The sequence below is a fragment of the Enhydra lutris genome, unplaced genomic scaffold (assembly GCF_002288905.1).
Source record: "Enhydra lutris kenyoni isolate GAN:26980312 unplaced genomic scaffold, ASM228890v2 scaffoldscaffold37, whole genome shotgun sequence".
NCBI lineage: Eukaryota > Metazoa > Chordata > Mammalia > Carnivora > Mustelidae > Enhydra > Enhydra lutris.
Window position 1 is genome coordinate 32,377,011 of NW_019154121.1, and position 19,077 is coordinate 32,396,087.

Here is a 19,077-nt window from a genome sequence, read left to right on the forward strand (position 1 = left end):
GCGGCCCACACTGGCCACGAGGAAGCCGCAGTGCTCTTTGGGGACATTCGTGTGGAGCAGCTCAAGGACACCGTTCCGTGGTCGCTTCCAGAAAAGGGACTGGGAAGCACGGGAACTGCACGGGCCCTTACCTTGCTGTCGTCCTCGGTGTCACCAGAGCCGCACGCGTCCACGAAGTTGGGAAACATCTCTGACCAGCCGTGACTCGTGCAGTTTTTGCTTATGTTTCCTGGAAGACAGAGTGCGGGCGTCAGGCCTGCAGGTCCCCGACAGCTGGCCTGAGGGTGACGGCGGGCACGGCCCCATGTGCTTCCTCTCTCTGGCAGCGAGGAGCTCAGCCTCACCCTGTCCAGCCACTTCACGGTGTGCGCCTTCAGCCCTGCCCACCCCGGGCTCCCCACCCACAGAAGTGGGGTTTGGCGGGGCCTCAGTGGCTCGCGGGTGAGCTTCTGGTCACGGGGCCCAGCGAGGTGGCTGTAACGGCTGGTTTCTGATTATTCAGGAGCGCAAGGAAAGGTAACAGACTCGTATTCTGCCCAGAAAGAGCGTGATCGCAAAACCCCAGCCGTTCCAGAGCTGGCGATTCCCCTGCACCGCCCCTGCCACTCCCTTGCTCGGCTGCCCGGGGCGTGACCTCACAGGCAGCGCCGTCCCTGACGTTGACCCGCAGACTGTGGGGATGAGACGCAAACCGCGCGAAATGAAGGCAGTGCTTGTCTTGTGACACCACTTTCTTTTGGTCTTAATTAACAGAAACATGTATGTTAAGCTCAGGAATGCTACGTTCCCTCTATCTAAAAGAAAGTGTCAGACGTCGGGTGTCTCAGTAGGTTGAGCCTTGGACTGTCGGTTTCCGCTCAGGCCATGACCTCAGGGTCCTGGGACAGAGCCCAATGTCGGGCTCCACGCTCAGTGTGGAGTCTGCTGCAGATGCTCTCTAATAAATAAATAAATAAATAAAATTTAAAAAAGAAGACGTGGTGCTGAGTGACCTCAGGGCCGGGCACGGACCCCTGGTGACGGCGGGTCTCGCGGGGCGGGCAGTGGGACGCTCAGGCCTGGGAAGGCACTTCCCGCCCTTGGTGCTGGGAGGTTCAGCGGCAGACCAGCCACCAACTTCCTCCCTGACTCATGACCCCTGGGCTCTCAGAAGAGCAGATACCCAACTCACATCATCTCTGCCTGTCTTGGACCAGCGCCGTGAAGCAGACTTGGCGGGCATTACGGTTCCCATTTTACAGATGAGACTGAGGCTCAGTAACACACCCAACGTTCTGTAATGACTGAGTGGTGGAATAGGTTTACTCACTCAAAAACCCTTTGTTTTCAACACCGGGGGGGCCTGTGTGATTGATTAATAGACAAAATCTAGAGCCAGGCACACTCACGTTGAGGTGATAATGTGCATAAGCGATTCCCAGCACACTGTGTGCAGGCACGCGGGAGGGCCCAGACCCTGACCTTCTGGCAAGAAAGTGGGTTAGGGGACCTCGGCAAAGCCCCTCACAGGGTTGCGTGGGCTTGCTCTCTCACTCTCCAACACGGCGTTTCTCTGAGTCCAGGCCCCAAACCTCCTCCTGCTCTCGTCCCGGGGGGGTCTGGGGGCAGCTGCAGGGCAGGGACCACAGTGGATAGTGGAGGCAAGGTGGAGTCCTGTGATGTGAGGGGGGCCCAGGGAGGTGGTGGGTGCTGGGAGGTGAGGGGGGACCTGGGGACGTGAGTGGGTGCTGGGGAGGTGAGTGCGGCCTGGGAGGTGAGTGGAGGGGCCAGGGAGGTGAGGGGGTCCGGGGAAGTGAGGAGGAGACTGGGAGGGGAGAGGAGGGGGGAGGCCTGGGAGGTGAAGGCAGGACCAGGGAAGGGAAGGTGGGGAGGACGCACTTCTAGGACCCTCTTCTCTGTCCTCTGCGGGTGGACCTCTTCTGTGGGACCATCTGCCCTATGGGAGCCTCACCACACTGGGGGACTCTCAGCTCAGCTGCACTGCCTAGGGGCCCTCAGCAGAGTCGTGACGGGTGCCTCCGTCCCTGCTCCCCAAGGCTGATCCCCGACGCCCGGTCCTTTGCTCATGGAGCGTATGTCTGCGGGGGCTATTGGGAGGGTCCTTGGTCTTCCACCGAGGCGGAGGGGTGGGTGCGTCTGCACTGCCCAGAGCACCGTGTCTATGGGGCGTGGAGGTCCCTGCTCTCCAGACAACCCGCCCGCGTGAGAGCAGCTCCCCGCGTGAGCTCCATGTCGCAGGCATGGCAAGCCCCACCGCCTGCGTGGGGGTCGGACTCCAACGCCCAGCTCATCTCGGGACTTGTGTGCGTCCTTTCAGGACAGGTGGGCGTGTGCTCCGGCCCCATCTGTCCCCGACGCGGGGCACACCCACCCTCTCTGCCCCCGCGGCACCGTGAGGTCTCGGCCCTTCAGAACAAGTCCTGCTCCCCTCTGAGCCTGCCCCCCACCCCTTCACTCGACAGCTCGCTGCTGTCCCCTTTAGAGACTCGCTCTGGTGCCGCACCGGGTCCCGCCGGCTCTGCCGTCACGCTGGAGGCAGAGTCCTTCCTGCTGCGGGAGTGGACTGGCAGCCCACATCCTCGCACAGCTCCGAGGGGCCTCGCCAGCATGAAGACAGCAGAGGGCGTGACCCCATGCATGGCGTCGGGAGAGCCCTCCACTTCCCATCCCCTGGAGGTATGAGAACTCAGAAAAGAAAACCACTTCTTATCAAAACACAGATCTATTTCTTGAACATCTGGGTCTGGGGGCTGAAGCCGTTGCAAGTCGCCCTACAACCCGGCGCTCCCCATGGGCCCCCGAGGAGTGACCGTGTGTCTGGGAACACTTTCTGTGGCCTGGGAAGTACTGCACAGAGTCACGCCCACTGGGTCCTCGCTGGATTTCAAGACTTTTATCTCTGCCGAATTTCATCTCTGGGGCCTCAGCCCACTGTCACCTGACGCCTGTCGGCCCCGGCCCCAGCCCTGCTCAGCCCCCGGCTCTGCATTAGGCCCAGGTTCCTCCAAGTGATGGCACGAATGCTCCAAGCCTTCCACGTGGGCGGTGACTTGTCACCTCCTACGCCACATCTCTGCGACCGGCCGAACGAGTAGGTGCACATGTCTCAGACTGTCCAGCTGTGACTCAGGGAAACGCCTGCAAATCTCTGGTGGGAGAGATGCCCCCCACGATAGCGAGGCCGTGTCCTGCTCCCGCTTGGACAAGAAGAGCATCAAGCACTTAACCCAAGACAGCCTGGATTCTCATTCCCCAAAGCAGAGGATGCCCAGGGGTTTCACACACAGACAGGCTCTGAGCGGACCCGGGCACTGGGCGCCCCGACGGCTCCTGTCTCGCAGAGGCTGGGTGCTCACACCCGACGGCCCAGGAGCCAGAGCTCTTATGTTTGTCAGCGTGAAACCCCTGGCTGCCCGTGGAAGGAGCCAGAGCCAAGCCATCTGAGGAAGGAGGCCTGGGTCTATGCTAGTTTGCTTAGGATTTCTGGGAGAATATTATAGTTCAAACCATTTGGTAGAAACGTTATTGACGCACAGGATATTTTCTAAACTTCAGCTTCTCCAAGGTGATTTAGTGATTCTGAGCTGAAGATGACCAGTGACTGAGCTTGATTTCTGTCCTCTCTTCCTGCGCCATTGACTGACTCACCAAGGAAAGGTCTCACCTTGCCGGTCACAGAGATGAAACAAAGCCTTTTTCTTTCGAACCTCCTTTTTCTCCATCCCAATCTGTGCCACGACATTCTGATTAACGTGCTTCAACAATTCTGGTTCTCAGTGTTTTTACCCTGTAATGTTTGCTCGAGATGAAAACAGTTCTCTAGAGAATGCCAAGTATCAGGCCTTTCCAATTTCCAGATGTATCTTCTCTTTCCTATTTTTCCAGACAGACTTTCTCATATTATGAAAATCTGGATCGTGTACAACAAAACAAAGCACAACGCAACAGAAGCCCCTTCTTGGGGACGAGCCGAGAGGCTGCACCATTGCACAGAAAGCTGGCCTAGGACAGGTGGCAACCCCACGTGGCTGGCCCCTCGGACCCGGGAACAGAGACCGTGGGACCTGAGGAGTCAGTGCGATGAATACCATGTTCCCTGTGGACAAGGAGCCGTCTGGGCTCCAGGAGAGGCCGGCCGCCGTCCCTGAGCGTCAGGGCGCCTCAGAACCTGTGGGGGAGGCTCCCTGCGGGCTCGGGGAAGCCACCCATGGACGAAAGCATGGAACCACATGCGTATTCTCGGTGCCCAAAGCCCACTGGCCCTCATGGGCATTGCCACCTCCCCCCATTTTGGTGCCCAGGCCCCATCTGTCCTGTATGAGACCTGCTCTCCCCCGGGGTTTGCTTTCAGGTGGCTGACCCAGCAAGGAGCTTCTCGGTTCCCCTGCTCCTAAAACCAGCTCAGCCCATGAGGCACAGCTGTCCCGACTCCCTTCGTAAAGGAGACCGGCAAGCTGCTTCCTGGGGCCTCGAGGGGAAGCCAACCACAGCATCTTCCTGGGCTTCCACAGTGTGGACAGACGGTACCTGGTTTACTGTAAAAGTTGCTGAACACTTTGGGACAGGGTACGGTGACGGTCTCGCCGATGTCCGCGGGGCGCCAGCAGGTAATGTTGTCCCAGACACCAGTGCAGGCTGGAGGGAGAGAGAGAGAGACAAGGACTAAGGCAGCACTAAGGAAGCGGAGGCATCGCTGCTCCTGGGGACGCCCAGGCCGCTGGCAGCAAGTCGTGGGCCTTAAAGCTTTGCAAGGAGATAGCCCACTACTCAGATAATCATCTGGCAAATTGCTTATTTGTGAAAGAAGCTTGCACCAACAATACGATGGAGAGTACTCTTAGCTTCTGCATTCATTGTGTTCCGGCTGGAGGAGTTGCCGGACGTGTGGCAGAAGGTAACTGAGCGTCCCCAGGCATCTTGCAGGCCGCTGACTGCTCCGAGAACGGTCAGTTACTTTTCTCCGGCTGAGGTGCGTCCCCCAGTGTGACCACATGGGTCCTACGGGGGTTTGTGTGAGTCCTGAAGGCTTAGGGTCCCAGGATGAATGTACATGTGTGCTTTTAGGGTGTCTGACTTCAAGGGTAATATGCAAATTTAAATATTTGAAAAGCTCACTTGATTTTACCAGTTAAGACGGCATCTGAGTGGTGAAGTCTTAAGTCACCCTCCTGCAGGTATCAGATAACCTTATTAGTGTAACGTGACACTTACATCGTTTTGCAGATCTCTTACTGGGTCTCGGCAAACACCCACCCTGTGCGAGGCCTGCAAACACACGCCTGTTGTCCAAGAGGAAACGTCTCACAAACTAGGACAGAATCCACACCTGAACCCAGGGCTTTTTACCCCAAGTCCCAGGTGTTTCTACAATATCTTACGACACTTAAAGTGCTGTATTTCACGTAAACATCAGTGTTGCAGGAGCAACGTTCTAGCCTAGGAGGAAACAACGACCAGTGGCTCCACAAGCCGCCGGGTCCTGTGCGGCCGGCGCCGGCGCCGGCGCCGGCGGGTCTCCACAGTCCTGGCTGGAGCCCGGGAGTGTTCACTTTAAGGACGCAGATACCTCCCATACAGTGGCTGCAAGTCGAGCTTTGACTTCCTTGAAAGTACTTTCTAAAGGTTTTAAAATAAAAGTGAAAATATATTTATTCTAAAAATTTAATTATATGCCAATGATTAAATGAGTGCATAAATTCATAGTGTGTTAACATTCTCACATATTTAAAGAAATACTGCTTTGGAAGAAATATGCAGAAGTCAACAAGGACCATGGGTGGCGAGTGACTTTAGGTGTGCGCCTCGCGGCAGAGACCAGGCCGGGACAGGCCCTGCAATGACCCCCCCGTGACACGTCCGATGTCAGCGCAGGAGACACGTGGCGGCTGAGGCCTGGAGGAGCCCGGCCAGGGCCAGGGCTCCCAGCAGAGAGCCCCTGGGGGGGGCCGGTGAAGGTGTCCAGCTGTCCCGAGAAACACAAGCAGAGGCCGAGCCCCCACCGACGGGAAAGCAGCACGTCTGAGCACTGGCCCCTGGGTATCGGGAAGGTCCGACCATCCTCACCACGAAGACCACAATTTCTGCTTTAGTAACGGAACCTTGAGGGACACACCTTAGATCGACGGGTTCGTTGCAGTCAGTGTTCACGTCACAGCGGGATTTGATTCGAGCGCCGGGAGTCCGACGGGTCATCCTTTCAGGCACTGGCAAGCCTTCCCTTTGTGGGTTTACCGGGCCCCACGCTGCGGCTGTGCAGGATGTTACCTGGGAGTAACCAGCCTTCCGGCCGGCAGCCCAGCGGGGAGAGCAGTAGGCCCAGCCCAGGGGCGCGTGCGGGTGAGGGCCGGAGGCTGGTATGGGGGCGTTCACATACGTGGCCAGTCTGAAGGCAGGAGACAGCCAATGGAGTCCAGAACTCCTCTCTTCCACTTCCCAAATCCCACAAAATGACGTCAAGTTTGAAAGGGCAGCGCTCAGAGATGTCGGTCCGCTTGGAGCACAGAAAGCACACTCCTGTGCTGAGTATGAGGGAGAGGCCGCTAGGCCTGTGGAGGACGAGGAGGAAGAAGCAGGCGGCTTGGCCCACCAGGAGGGCTCTGGACATGGGACACCGAGCTCGGCGTGGGGAAGAATTCGGGAGCATCACGTCAAGTTTGCACTCTGAGCAGTGAGACCTGCATTCTTCCTGCCCTTGCCAGGTTCTTCTGGAGCCTGAGCTGATGTCACCCAACCGCAGCAGAGCCCATGGGAGGCCCCAGACCGGCCAGGCCAGCTCAGGCTGGAGGACGGAGCACCCAGGAGGAGATGCTCTAAGAAGGAAAGAGCACATTGTGAGGACCTTTCGTGTCCAGTTGTCTTGAGAGTCACTGGTTGTTCTGGTGCAAAGTGTGATGCTTAATTACTAATGTATAGACAATGAAGGAGCAGGAGAATTAGCCACTTAGTGTTCCCGGAAAAGCCCAAAGTTATACAAGAAACGACGGTTACATGGTCAGCTGCGACCCTAATAATATAAGCCAACAGCTGTGACATGACTGTGCTGGAGGGCAGGTTGGACGGGGGACAGAAGTGTGACCGCAGGGGCCGGGCCTGGTGAGAGAGCAGTATGAGCAGAGACGTTACAGTTGGGAGAAAAGGCTGGTGTAGAAGCGGTGAGGCCCCGGGGAGGCCATCAGGCCGCATGAGGACTCTGCTCATGTTGCGCCCTGGCAGCCTCAGCACCTGCTCATACCCGCAGCCTCCGAGAGCGGCCCCGCAAACGTTAGCAGCCTCTCCTGATTCTCCAGAAGTCTAAGAAGAAGGGAATGTAATGAGGCTGCTTTAACATAACGAAGACCACTTGTTTCCAATAGCCGTATGATTAGAAGTGATTAAACACCGCGTGTACCCAAAGTCAGGGACCTGACGGGACCCTCGCTATCACTGCTGTCCTTTAGCGCCAGCCAGGACTCCGGGCTGACACAGCAAGTAATGGAAGAAGAACCCAGCGGACCACGTCGGTATGAAGCTGAGAAAAATCCTACAACCGCACTCTCTGGCACAGCAACCACTGGCTGCATGGGACACTTTCAATTTAAATCTAAATTAGTTCAAATTAAACACAGTAACAGACCAGTTCCCCAGCTGCAGCGGCCACGCGTGGTCGGCGGTGACGGCAGCACAGCTCCCTCCACACACAGCCCCGATCGTCACGGGAAGTTCTCACGGACGGCACCGACCCCGAGCTGCAGTTGAGGCCCACAGACAACCGACTAACGAGCCGCTCTTGCAAATCATGAAGAAACTTAGAGCAAAGAGAACACCCTAGCACCCGTCGTTGCTGTACCGATAGCGATGCGGAGGGTAAAGGGGTCCAGAAACTTTCTCCCTGCGGTGGTTTATCTGCTGAACGAGTCCGTATGAACTATCTAAGATACTTTATGAATAAATATAAGTGAGGACCTTCTGGGAAAAAATGTGTTTTTCACTTATCACACAAATATTTTGTCTTTCAAAACCCACCAAGAAGATGGAGGAGAAACCCTCTTAATCAAATGACGGTCAGTAGCTTGGTGAATCGAAAAGCCAGAAAAAAATGCCTTAAACATCTACTAATTTAAAACACAAAAGTGTGTGTTTGTTACTTAAACTGGGAGCATCCAGCCAGAGGCTTTCCCTTGAGTACGGACTTGCCTGCTGGGCCTCTCGGTGTCCCTCCTGTGCAGACACACCCGAAGCCTCGTCCAGCCTTCCCACTTGGAGCGTCTGGGCTTGCAGAGTCCTGCCCAGCTCAAGTTCCAGAGCTGACCCCGGGCGTCATTCTCACCTCAGCCCGACAGCGGCTCGGCGGGAACTTGACTTTCCTAGTTTCCCCAAAGCACACACACCGGTTTTCTCAGACCGAGCGCCTTGCTGGGACTCCGCACCTCACGTGCTGTCCGAGCAGCTGGCTGAGCAGAGGACTGAGGGGGCGTCGGAGGAGGCGACGGGTGGGCAGGGAGAGCCCTCCCTGGGAGCCTGGCCATGCCACCTGGAGGGGACCTGCCCATTTCAAGGGAAAGTGGGTCCGGTCGCCCAGAGTGAACAATACTCTAAGCCGCTCAGAAAACCCACGGAGCTTTCTTAAACGTCACAGCGTTGTCAGCGAGCCCATACACGACGCCGATGGATACGGTTCAGGACAGGCTGCTTTTGAAACGTGCTCCAGGAAGGTCCCAGAAACACGGGCACAGAGGACAAACTCTGAGGGAGGCAGCTGGAACTCGACCGACTTGAGACCATCTTGTCCAAGGGGGGAGGAATCTGCTGTAATTGAAAGGAAACAAATCCCCTCAAACCCAGTTCTGTCTCCAAGTCGGAACTCTCACCGAGGACGCCGCGTGCGTTGTTTTGAGTTTGGGATTTTGTTCTCATTTTCTCAATGACATAAACATGCACTAATTCTCAGGCAAAGCACAACATGAACCTTATTCCTTTTACGTTACACTTTCTGTAGGGAAGGGATTCGTGAACGCTCACAAACGTTCACCGGTCCAGAGCCACACATTCTCATCTCTGCTCGTCACTGCTCTCACCCTCGAAGGCCGATGTCCCCACCAGCCCTCCCAAGACCTGAGGGCACATGCTCCCCACACTTTGGTCTTCCATGTTCGAGATACTGTGTTGAGAGCGCTGCACAGAGCCCAAGTCATGTGCCCGAGGCCAGGTTCCTCCTGAAGCCTCAAGTGGGCCAGAGACAGTCTCCCCTTCTGCGTGTGGACTCTCAGGGTTTGTGTACCAAACGTCCTGCCTTAGGTTCCAGATGAGGCTGTGACCACGGCCAGACACACGGATGCTGCCCTCTCTGTGTGAGGGTCCTGGGGTGCTGCAGGCACCTTCCTGCCCTGAGAGAAATCCAGTCCCTACAAACACCAGGTCAGAGAGACAGCTCAGGGAACCCCGGGTGGGCCTGGCTCTGAGGGATGGACTTCGTGGTTCCCACATGCGTCAAGTGACAGAGCCGCGTCTCCCTAGCGTGCACCGGGAAGCAGTGAGCAGTGACAAGGAGGGAGGGAACTCAGCAGGAGCAACCCTGCCTGCGGAGGAGAGGCAGGGACAGCTGTGTCGGGTGCCTCACACCAGATCTCCTGGCTCCCGCCGAGTGTGTGGAATGGGCTGTAGGAACAGACGATGGAACAATGTTTCTGGCACGGAGGTGCTGGGCTGGGCAGTATTTGGCCGGGTGTCCCCCCCACTTCAATGAGCAAACACTACCAATAACTCTCTCCATTCAAAAGCTTCATCTGAGTTTAAAGTCCCAAGTGGCAAAGCTTCTTCCAGAATCAGACACGGCAGGGAGGCTGAGACAGTGCTCAGAGGTCCAGCCCAGAGCGACCTGAGTGTGCAGGATGGCTGCCCACAAGGGCGCTTTTCTTCCTCCCAGCCCTCAAGTGAGGACCTCTCTGCCAGGCTTTGTGGGAGGTCAGTGCCTGTCCAAGGGCAGCTCCCGCAGGACGATGGCGGCCAGGGTCCCGAAGAAAGCCAGGCGACAGCCGCGCAAGAGGAATTTCCATTGCTTGGGTGTGAAGGGATGTCTGCCAGATGCCCTTGTACTGGCTTCCACAAGCCCCACGTGAAACTCAGATCCGCCACGTCCGTGCGAGTGAGGACGCCGAGACACGGCTGGCTGCGGCGAGACAGAGACCCGCCGGGAGAGGAGAGCCTGTGCGCGCGCCTGTCCTCCCTCCCACTCTCTGACTCTGTCCTGCAGGCGGCCTGAATGAGGGGACGGGAGCGACTGGGCCGGAGGCGCTGGGAAGTGACTGCTGTTTAGTGGCAGGAGGAGAACCCGTCGAGGCCTCCAACTGGGACCCGCTCGGCTCAGCGGCTCCCTCAGTCCCTGGTGAGAACAAGCCGCTGCGTCCAAGGACCTTCATCACAGACAACGAGACCTAATTTACTTCTCATTTCTTTTAAACCTTGCTCAAGAAAGACCAGAAAACCTCCCATCTGGCTCTGCCCACGAGCCTGCGCCTGCTCTCCCTAACCCGCAGCTTCTCCTGGGCTCAGTGCGGGTGGTCCCGTCAGCGGCGGACCAGGACACGCTGAGAACCCAGACACAGTGACCCTGTGACAGGCACTTCACGTTCTCCCAAGGCTGCCATGGCACCGGGCCGCTTGGCACAGACCGGGGCTCCGGGACCCTCCCCTGACGCTCTCCTCTCCCTCCAGGACCCTAGGAGCTGACCCCAGCTGGGCCTGCAGATGTGACCATTAAAAGAGAAGCAGGTGGCTTCACAGTGTGGATGCTGATCGCGGTCGAGTGGACAGAAACACTGCGTCCTCCGGGCTGCGCACGCCCTCGGCTCTGTGGGCACGAGAACTCGTTCACGTCCCAGAACACCGAAGGCCACTGGGGCGCATCTCACAGAGGACGAGGCTGCCCGAGAGCCCGATTCCATGGCCTGCGTGTCTCCCCAAGCCCTGGCCCACAGAGCCTCGAGGCGACTTACCTGCGGTGGCTGGGGTCCCCTGAAGGGCCGGCAGGTGGGCTCAGCCTCCGATCATGCTGGGGCTCCACAGGGGCGCCTGCTGTGGGGCTGCGCTCCGGGCTCAAGCCCGTGGCAGGTGGGGGGGGGGGAGCTCAGCGGCACAGCCGTCCCTGTGGCCTGTGCTTTGGTCCGGGGTCTCTGGACATCTCTGAAGGGGGAGGAACAACAAGGAGTGTCCCTCTCCGTCAGTCCCTTTGCCATTTCAGTCCCTTCAGATAAGTACCAGGGCTCGGCCAGGGAGAAAGGGAAGTGGGAAGTTCGAGGACCACAGGGCTGGGGGCGATCAGTCCAAAAGACAGCGGGGTGCCAGGGTCAGGAAGAGTCGCAGCTCATCTGTGACAACCTCTGCTCTGTGGATGGGAGGTCCTGCCTCGAAGCTGCCAGATTGTCCCGGGTCGTGAGACCCTCGGAAACACGTCCCAAGCCTCCCAGATCTGCTGTCCCACTTGTCTCACTCCAGGTGGGCTCACGCCAAGCTGGCGGCCTGCAGCCCGTGGAGGATGGAGGACAGGGTGGGCAGGGGCCTGCCTCAGCGGCTTGGGTGGGAGCCTGCACACACCGCCTCTGGGGCTTGGGAGGCTCAGAGCCGACCTCCTCGAAGGAACTGCTGGTCTTCCTGTAGGTGCTCCTGGCTACGACCTCCACCCCACTTCTCTGGGCAGCCGGACAGGGTCTCTGCCTCCAGTCACAGCCCCCATCCCCGTGCATCCCTGCTCTGCGGCGGCTCCAGGGCGGAGGGCAAGCACCGAGTCAGAGAGCAGGATGAGGTCTCAGCCGGTGCCCTGACGGGAACTGCTACGGCTCAGTCGTTTTTATTCCTTGAAGACAGGAACCCCACTTGGCGCCCAGCGCTCCTGCAGGAGGAGGATGAACCGAAGAGGAACGAGACAGGAGTGGCACGGAGCAGGTTCTCACCGTGCTGCGGGCCGCCAGGGAGGCCTGGGCCGTGTGCACTGCATTCTCAGTCCCTCCCACTGAGCTGAGAACCAGAGGGACCCCGACAGGCACAGCTCTACAACCACCTAGGGCTTGGCCATGGATCCTCTGAGCTCCAAAGTTCTAATTTAATGGTCTTTTAAAAAATGAATTATCTTTTTGGTCATCAAAGCCATCGATCTGTTTCCCATTTCCAGCCCCCCTCCATGCCTGTTACCAAATGAAAGAACTAGAAGCTCAACAGCGTGACTCTCCAACTGAGCTGGAAAAACCCTTTTACGAGAGTTTGTCTGTGAACCCAGCTGCGTGTTTGGACCCGGAGCCCCAGGCAAGCTGACCCTTGCCCACCGCCGGCCCGCTGGCCCCACAGAGCTGGCGGCAGGGCTGTGCTGCAGACGGCCTCCCGAGAGGACAGCGGCTTGTCCTCGTTCACCAGGTGCTCTCAAGCAGGGGAGCTCACGAGGAGGGGAGCACACAGGCAGGCTTCGAGGGCCCCAGATCCCGGGAGACGCTGTGACCAGAGCTCTCCCCTCACTTAAGAGGCCAGACACAGGGGGCATCCAGGATTCGAGAGGCCAGATGCGGACCCTTTGATTCCCCCCAGTGCTGGTCAGCACACCTGAAGTGACCCTCCGACGTTGAGGCCTCAGGTCACTGTGGTCGGCTGGGCTACTTGTGATTTTTGCTCTTGGCCCGAAGGCTGCCTTTGGAGCTTTTGGGGAGCAGCTGCAGTTACAACTGGGGGCGACTCGACAACCGTCTCAACCCTCCCTTGCTGTGACTTTCTGCTCAGAGACCAGTCCCCAGGACTACCACTCGTGGACACTCAGGCCTCGGTTTCCCGGTGGCCCTGGCAATTACCATCAACAAGCCGCCCCACAGAAGCCAACAAGGCTGTCCAAGACGCTGCCTGCTGATGACGAGCAGGGTCCCGCGTCCCCACCCTGTGACCATGATCCCGGGAAACCCTCCGCTGGACCTGGCGCCTCCAAAACACACTCTCGCTCATAAACTTTCCTGCCAGCCCCTCCCTCGGTTTCCTCGGTTTCGGGTTTCCTCTTCGGCTCTCTCTGCGCGCTCCCTGTTCGGGTGGCTGTTACTCTAAGCCCCACGGAACCCAGTTAATCTGAACACGAGCAGTGGTGACCGAGTCCTACCAGACGAGGGATTCCTTCTTCCTGTCGTTCTAAGGATGAGCATTTACATCGTGTGCCCGTAAAATGCCCACCAGTGGGACACGGCGCGCTGCCTCCGTGCCTTCGCTGAGCTGGGCAAAGTGCGCCATCGGGAAGGACGACCCTGATGGTTGCGGGCAGAAGCAGAGCAGGAAGGAGCCTTTCGAGGGGAGTCCCCCCAAAGCGATGATACGTCAGAACTAACGCGTGTGCTCGTCTCAGAGACGTCAGTGTGGTTGAGAGACAAGCCCATGCCAGAGGCAGCTGCTGGAGGGGTCTGTAAGACAAGCAGCCGGAACCGCGTGGGGCCTCCGCGGGCAGATGCCGGACAGGGCTGGGTCCCACGTAAACTTCTCTTCCTTCCTGACGCAGCACAGCTTGTAGCTGAGAGGAGCCGGGCCCTCTCAGCGACCACAGGGGCAAGTACTCATTTCTTCAGCAAGTGGAGACTGCGCACCTGCTAGGCCCCGAGTGGTTCCCCGCACCAGGAGGGCCGTGACCGAGGGCTCCTCCCACTAGCAAGCACCGCAGGGGACTACGTGTGCCCGCAGAGACATCACCGGGGGCTGGCTCTTCCGCATTCCTGACTTGCACACGGGGCACAGGGCAGGTCAAACCTTGGTCCCTGAGAGCAACCACCAAGGAGGCCTGGACCGCGGCGGGGGTCATGTCGCTCCCTCAGGCGCCTGCGGGGCCCCCGGGCAGGGGCACACCGGTTCTGCAGAAGACGCTTAGTGTGTCCAAGGAGTGTTTCACAGGCAATGCCAGGGAACGCCCATATTCCGCCCAATTAGGGTGCTGTATGCGGTTCTCCCGCCTCGGGAGCCGGGACGAGAACCACAGCTCAGGTCTGCACGTGCCGTCTGCTGGGACGTTGCCGCGGGATCGCCCTGTGAAGATGGATCACTCGAAAGTCTGTGTCTGAGGCAAGAGAGCTTTGTTCTGGGGTTGGCAGCACAGGTGGATTCCGGCGGAGGGAGTCCTATTCTGGGACTTGAGCTCCCACCATACCAACACTCCAAGTCCAGAATTAACCAAGGCTGTGAAATGAACAAAAGGATTTTTCAAAGAAGAGGTCCAGTTTGAACCTATATATTTAAAAAAACACATCGAGTCCAGTAAGTCCCGAACACGGAACTGTCTTCCAAGTTGAGCCTGAGCCAACCTGGTGCCCGTGAGTGGGACTCTGTGCCGGCCCTGCTGCTCAGGGACGGGCTGCCAGTCCCTCCGTGGCAGGAGCAGCGCCCACACCCCTCCTCAGGCAGCTGGGCATGGCCAACCTCGGGCAGCTTCCGTAGGCCCTAAAACGGCGTCTGTTAGGAACGTCGCTGAGCGTGCTAAATCGCGTACAGCATGCGGACGCCCTTCCCCCACTACGATGTTTGCTGCCGTGACCTTTCGTAAACAGCCTCTATTTCCTCTTTTTTTCTAAAGATTTTGTTTCTGTATTTTTGGGCGGGGGACACATGGGCTGGGGGAGAGGCAGAGTGGGGGAAAGAGAGAGAGAATCCCAAGCAGACTCCCTGCTGAGCACAGAGCTAGACGTGCAGCTGGATCTCACGACCCCGAGATCACCACCCAGGTGGAAACCAAGTTGGACGGTCCACTGACGGAGCCACCTAGGTGTCCCTCTTTCCTCTCTTTCCTTAAATGTTCAGAGTTTCAAAAGCCTTCCTCCCAACGTCTGTGACAACGTGGGGCTGCGGGAACGTCTGCGTGGGCCAGAGAGGCACAGGCAGATACGCAGAGACTTGAAGCTGAGGGAATCTTGCCACGCCACCCCAGGATAATATTCCACGGACTCATGGTCAGGACTTGGGTGACTTGGGATCACTCCAGGACGTAGACCTACGGTGTTACGATAAGTGAGACAAATCACACTCGTACACAGCCTGGCAGACGCCCGGCTGGGTGTGACCACGTGTGCGAGGACCCACCCAGGCACAGAAACGCTGGGCCCCGTGGCCCCATGCCAACAGGGTCTCTAGCTGCTCTATGGCCGGCCCCTGTGGAAGGCCCTTCTGGGCTTGGTGGGAGGCACGGCTCTGAGCAAGGTCTGCAGGACAAGAGGATGGGTGTGCAAGTCACCCAGGGCCCGGGGTGACCAGTCAGTGCCCTGGGCCCCGGTTCTGGTGAGCCCTCCAGCCCCCATCCAGCCAGGAGGGCAGCCTCCTGTGGGTCCTGCGCGTACAGCCCTCTCCATCCTCATTCTGCCCTCCCCACCCGTCTCTACCTTTAGGTCTGGCTTGGGCTGCCTCCTCCTGCCCTAGGGCCTCTCCTCCTCCCCTTTCTTCCCTTCTGCTTCCACACACGTTCGGGGCTCCCACCCTAAGGTGCCTCTTCCTCCGCCCTCTCCTGGGCCTCCTGCTTTTCCGGTGTCTCTCCAGGGCAGTTTGCCCCCTCTGCCCAGCCGTGGGGACCTGCCTGGTCACCATCACTCTGCAGTGGGCAGCTGGCTGCCCTGGTCCGTGCAAACGGCTCTTCTCATCCCCCTCCACAGCCGACATCAGCATCTCCCACCCGGATGTCACCAGCGGCTTCTCCGCTCCCAGCGCCACCCTTGTTGTTCCTCTCAGAAGCACCTGCCTCTTGAGCTGTCCTAAGCGTGGCTCGAACCCCACACCCCACAGCTCAGAGCTCCTCCCTCGGCTTCTCACTCTCAGCAGTCCAGGTTGTGGGTCGACTCTGCTCTCCCTTCCCTGTTCCCAGCCCCTCACCCCAGGCTAAGGCTCGGCGCCCCTGACACGTGTGTCTCCCCCTTTGCTGCATGTCCAAAGCCTGCCTCTCCAAGCTCCAGCCCCCGGAAAATCACTCCCTCCTCCGAATCCCTGTGTGTGTTTTGGAGCCAGGAGACAGTCTTGCGAGGATCTTTTCGTGCCCCAGCGCACGGAGCCCAGGGTCTCACAGGACAGAGCAGAAGCGCTGGGGGGACAGTAGGACAAATATGTTGCCCTTGTCCCTAGGAGCTACGCCGCCAGGCCTCACCCCCGCTGTCCTCGCCAACAGGCCTCTCCTCCGGCCGCAGGGAAGGGCAGAGCTGCGCGAACTCACAGATCCGCTGCGGAGCGGGGGACGCCGCCTCTTCCGGCTGCTGGACTGTGGCCACAGCCGGCCTGATGCCCCAGGGGGCAGGGTGCAGATGTCGGCCACTGTGCCAGCGGCCTATCATCCCTGCCACGAGGTCTCCACCCGCGGAGAAACCACGGCTCGTGCGGCGGGTCCGCGCTTACACACAGAGAAGCGGAGAACGGACTCGGCCCCACCAGGGCCGGGATGACAAAACTCAGGCCAGAGGCACCAGGAGTGAAAGATGGTCCTGTCCTGAGACTTCAAAACCACTGCTGTTGGCCGGAAGAAAGGAAACACTGGTTCCATGAGGGCTGTAGTGGGCACTGGAAACCGTTATCCAAAGAGGTGGCGTGGGCCGGACGCGCTGACAGTTAACGACGAGCATGCAGGAGAGGTTAGGCTCCGTTCCAGCTAACAGATGGTGGAGCGTCAAGGAACTTCCCTTCCCTTTGAAGCAGACTTTAAAGAGGAGGAGAGAAGGTCTTTTCTAAAGCATCTTCTCTCTAAGATGCCACACGTCACTTTGTAAAAAGAGCATCCGAGTGGGACCAGGGACCCGGACTCTGTCTGCCGCGAGCCTGGATGCCGTGCTCAGAACGCTCTCGGATTTCTGCACGTTGATGCGTCTCAACAGGGCGGCTGACGATTGCTTTCCCGATTAAGACTCGGCTCCCCTGCCAAGGGCTCTGTGCACATCTCCCTGCCTTGTCCCAAGACAGGGCCCCGCACCACGTCTCAGGGGCACGGCACGCTGGGTGCCTTCCCTCTGCCCTCAGCACTGAGTGAGATTTGCAGTCTGTGCCTGACAGGAAAGGTCCCTCCAGCAGATGCTTATGTGCCAAGAAGCCGAGGAACCCTGAGATGGGACCCCACGCCTAACGTGAATGGGGCCTGCGTTCGCTGTCATGACAGAAGCGATACCAAGGCAACATGAGTTGGAAGGGAGACTACGGGGCTTGGCTGGGTGGGACTGAATCCATCCCAGGGCTGAGCACAGGACACAGGAGGCCCAACGGAAACCAGGACCAAGGTCACAGAGCAGGACCGCTGCGCATAAGAAGTTTACGGAGAATGACCACAGTGCTGATCACCGGTTAGCTCATGAGCAAAAAGCACCCATTATTCGGGGTCATTTTCCTGTCCATCCCGTTTCTGCCTTCACTCCGAGGAAAGATAACCCAAGTCCTCAGGCATCTTCCTATCACGGTTTTTGGTTGCAAGTAAACTGATGTTACCGTGAGTTCACACTCGGGTTCCCCCTCAGAAATCTTACTGTCTCTCGACTCAAGCACTGCCATCCCTGCTCACCCACAGCATTGCCACTGGGGACGTGATTCGGGGTTCCCAGGGGAGGACCATGTCCTGACCAACCTCTCTTCACGCCTTCTGTCCTGGGAGACACTGAATGAAAACACGCTGCGGCAGCTGATGACCGACGGAATCTGCAGGTGCGTCGGCAAGTGACAGCCTCATTCTCACTCAGTCCGCGCCACGAGCGAACACTCAGACCCAGAGGTCCTGGCTATGAAGCATTCCGAGGCGGTCCCTGCGCTGGTGCTTGACCCAGAAAACTCTAGAAAGCCTTGCAGCAGAGCAGCTCCTATCTCCAAGTCCTGGTCAGGAAGGACGGCAACCTGCGCGAATAATCACAAACAGGCCAGATGGAAAGCCAGCATGAAGGCGAGGAGGTCGTGTGGGAGCGGAACCCGTCCTCCACGCAGGAGCACCAGCCCTGGGCTCGTGGTTGTGGGTCCTGGTGGCCGAGAGGCCCAGGAAGAGACCGGGGCTGTGTCTGCCTCGCAAGCGCTCCCATGCCGGTGGGGGTGGTGGGGTGGGTTGGGCTCCGGAGAGGAAAGGCTGGACAAACTCTGGGCCGTGAACACAGCACAGGAGATCCCAAACATCGGTGGACTTAGAACCCAGGTTGCCAGGGCTCATCAGGGGAGAAACCCAACTTCCACTGACTGGAAAAGCAGCAGAACTTGCCCCTGCTGCTGTGAGAATCCGGAGGAGGAGGAAATCTGAGCTCAGGGGGACCCACAAAGCAAAGAGACAGAAATAGCGGAGACGGTCGGCCCGCCGCTGGGCCGAGACTCGGCGGGTCTTAGAAGGAAGGACGCAGAAGCTAACATGGTCCAAGCAGGGCAGCGTGAACCCCTCGGAGTTCCTTCCTGTGATTTAGTGGGCATCAGGTCATAGCTTTCTCCTTCCAAGCAAGATCAGTGATCACTGTGCTGCTAGGTGTGCGGAAGCCCTGTCTGCTAGAAATGGGTTTCTGGTTTAGGATTCCTGATAGGAGTCTGAACACAAAATTTAATTCAGGTTAGAATTTATTTCAGTGAGATTCATTTCCTATAAAAAGTAAATTTTAAGTCATTATTTTCAGAAAACTCGATAAATAATTATTGGTTATTTAACTCTCTAAGGCTACTAGCTGATTTTAAGGAGTTTAGAATTAGGAGAAATCTAGTTTAAAAAAAAAGAAAAGAAAAGACCCAGTACTAAGGGGGAAAACAGATCAGGCTCTTTAACTTATCGGCCCACAGAGAAGTCTGGACCAGAACAAGGGCCAACTTACATCAGAGGGAGAGTGAAAGGGAAGAAATGGGCTTTGGCATCATCCTGACCCCAGAAAGGCCGCTGCCTTCTCCTTGGCTGGGCTGACTGCTGACGTCCCGAGCGGCTCCTTTCAGACCCGCGTGGACAGACGACGGTGGGTGCTCAGTGTGCGCCCTGACCTGTGTGTCTGCTGAGGACCGGGACTAGCAAGTCATCAACACGGGGCGGGCTCTTCAAGGACGCACATTCTGCAGGGAGGAGGACCATCTCCGAGCTGAAGGTGCACGCGACGGCAGGGCTCTACCCGGGCCCCTCGGCAGAAACAGGCA

At 58.2% G+C, this 19,077-nt stretch overlaps 1 protein-coding gene across 1 annotated transcript in view; it reads right to left on the bottom strand.

Annotated features, from left to right (window-relative positions):
- The window catches only part of LOC111154427 (vasoactive intestinal peptide receptor 2), a 55,288-nt gene that overhangs the window by 28,284 nt on the left and 7,927 nt on the right, over positions 1 to 19,077 (bottom strand). The window contains exons 3-4 of the mRNA XM_022514022.1: positions 4,528 to 4,635; positions 132 to 229 (exon numbers count right to left, since the gene is read on the bottom strand). Of these exons, the coding sequence (XP_022369730.1) occupies positions 132 to 229; positions 4,528 to 4,635 (206 nt within the window). The remainder of the gene's footprint in view (positions 1 to 131; positions 230 to 4,527; positions 4,636 to 19,077) is intronic.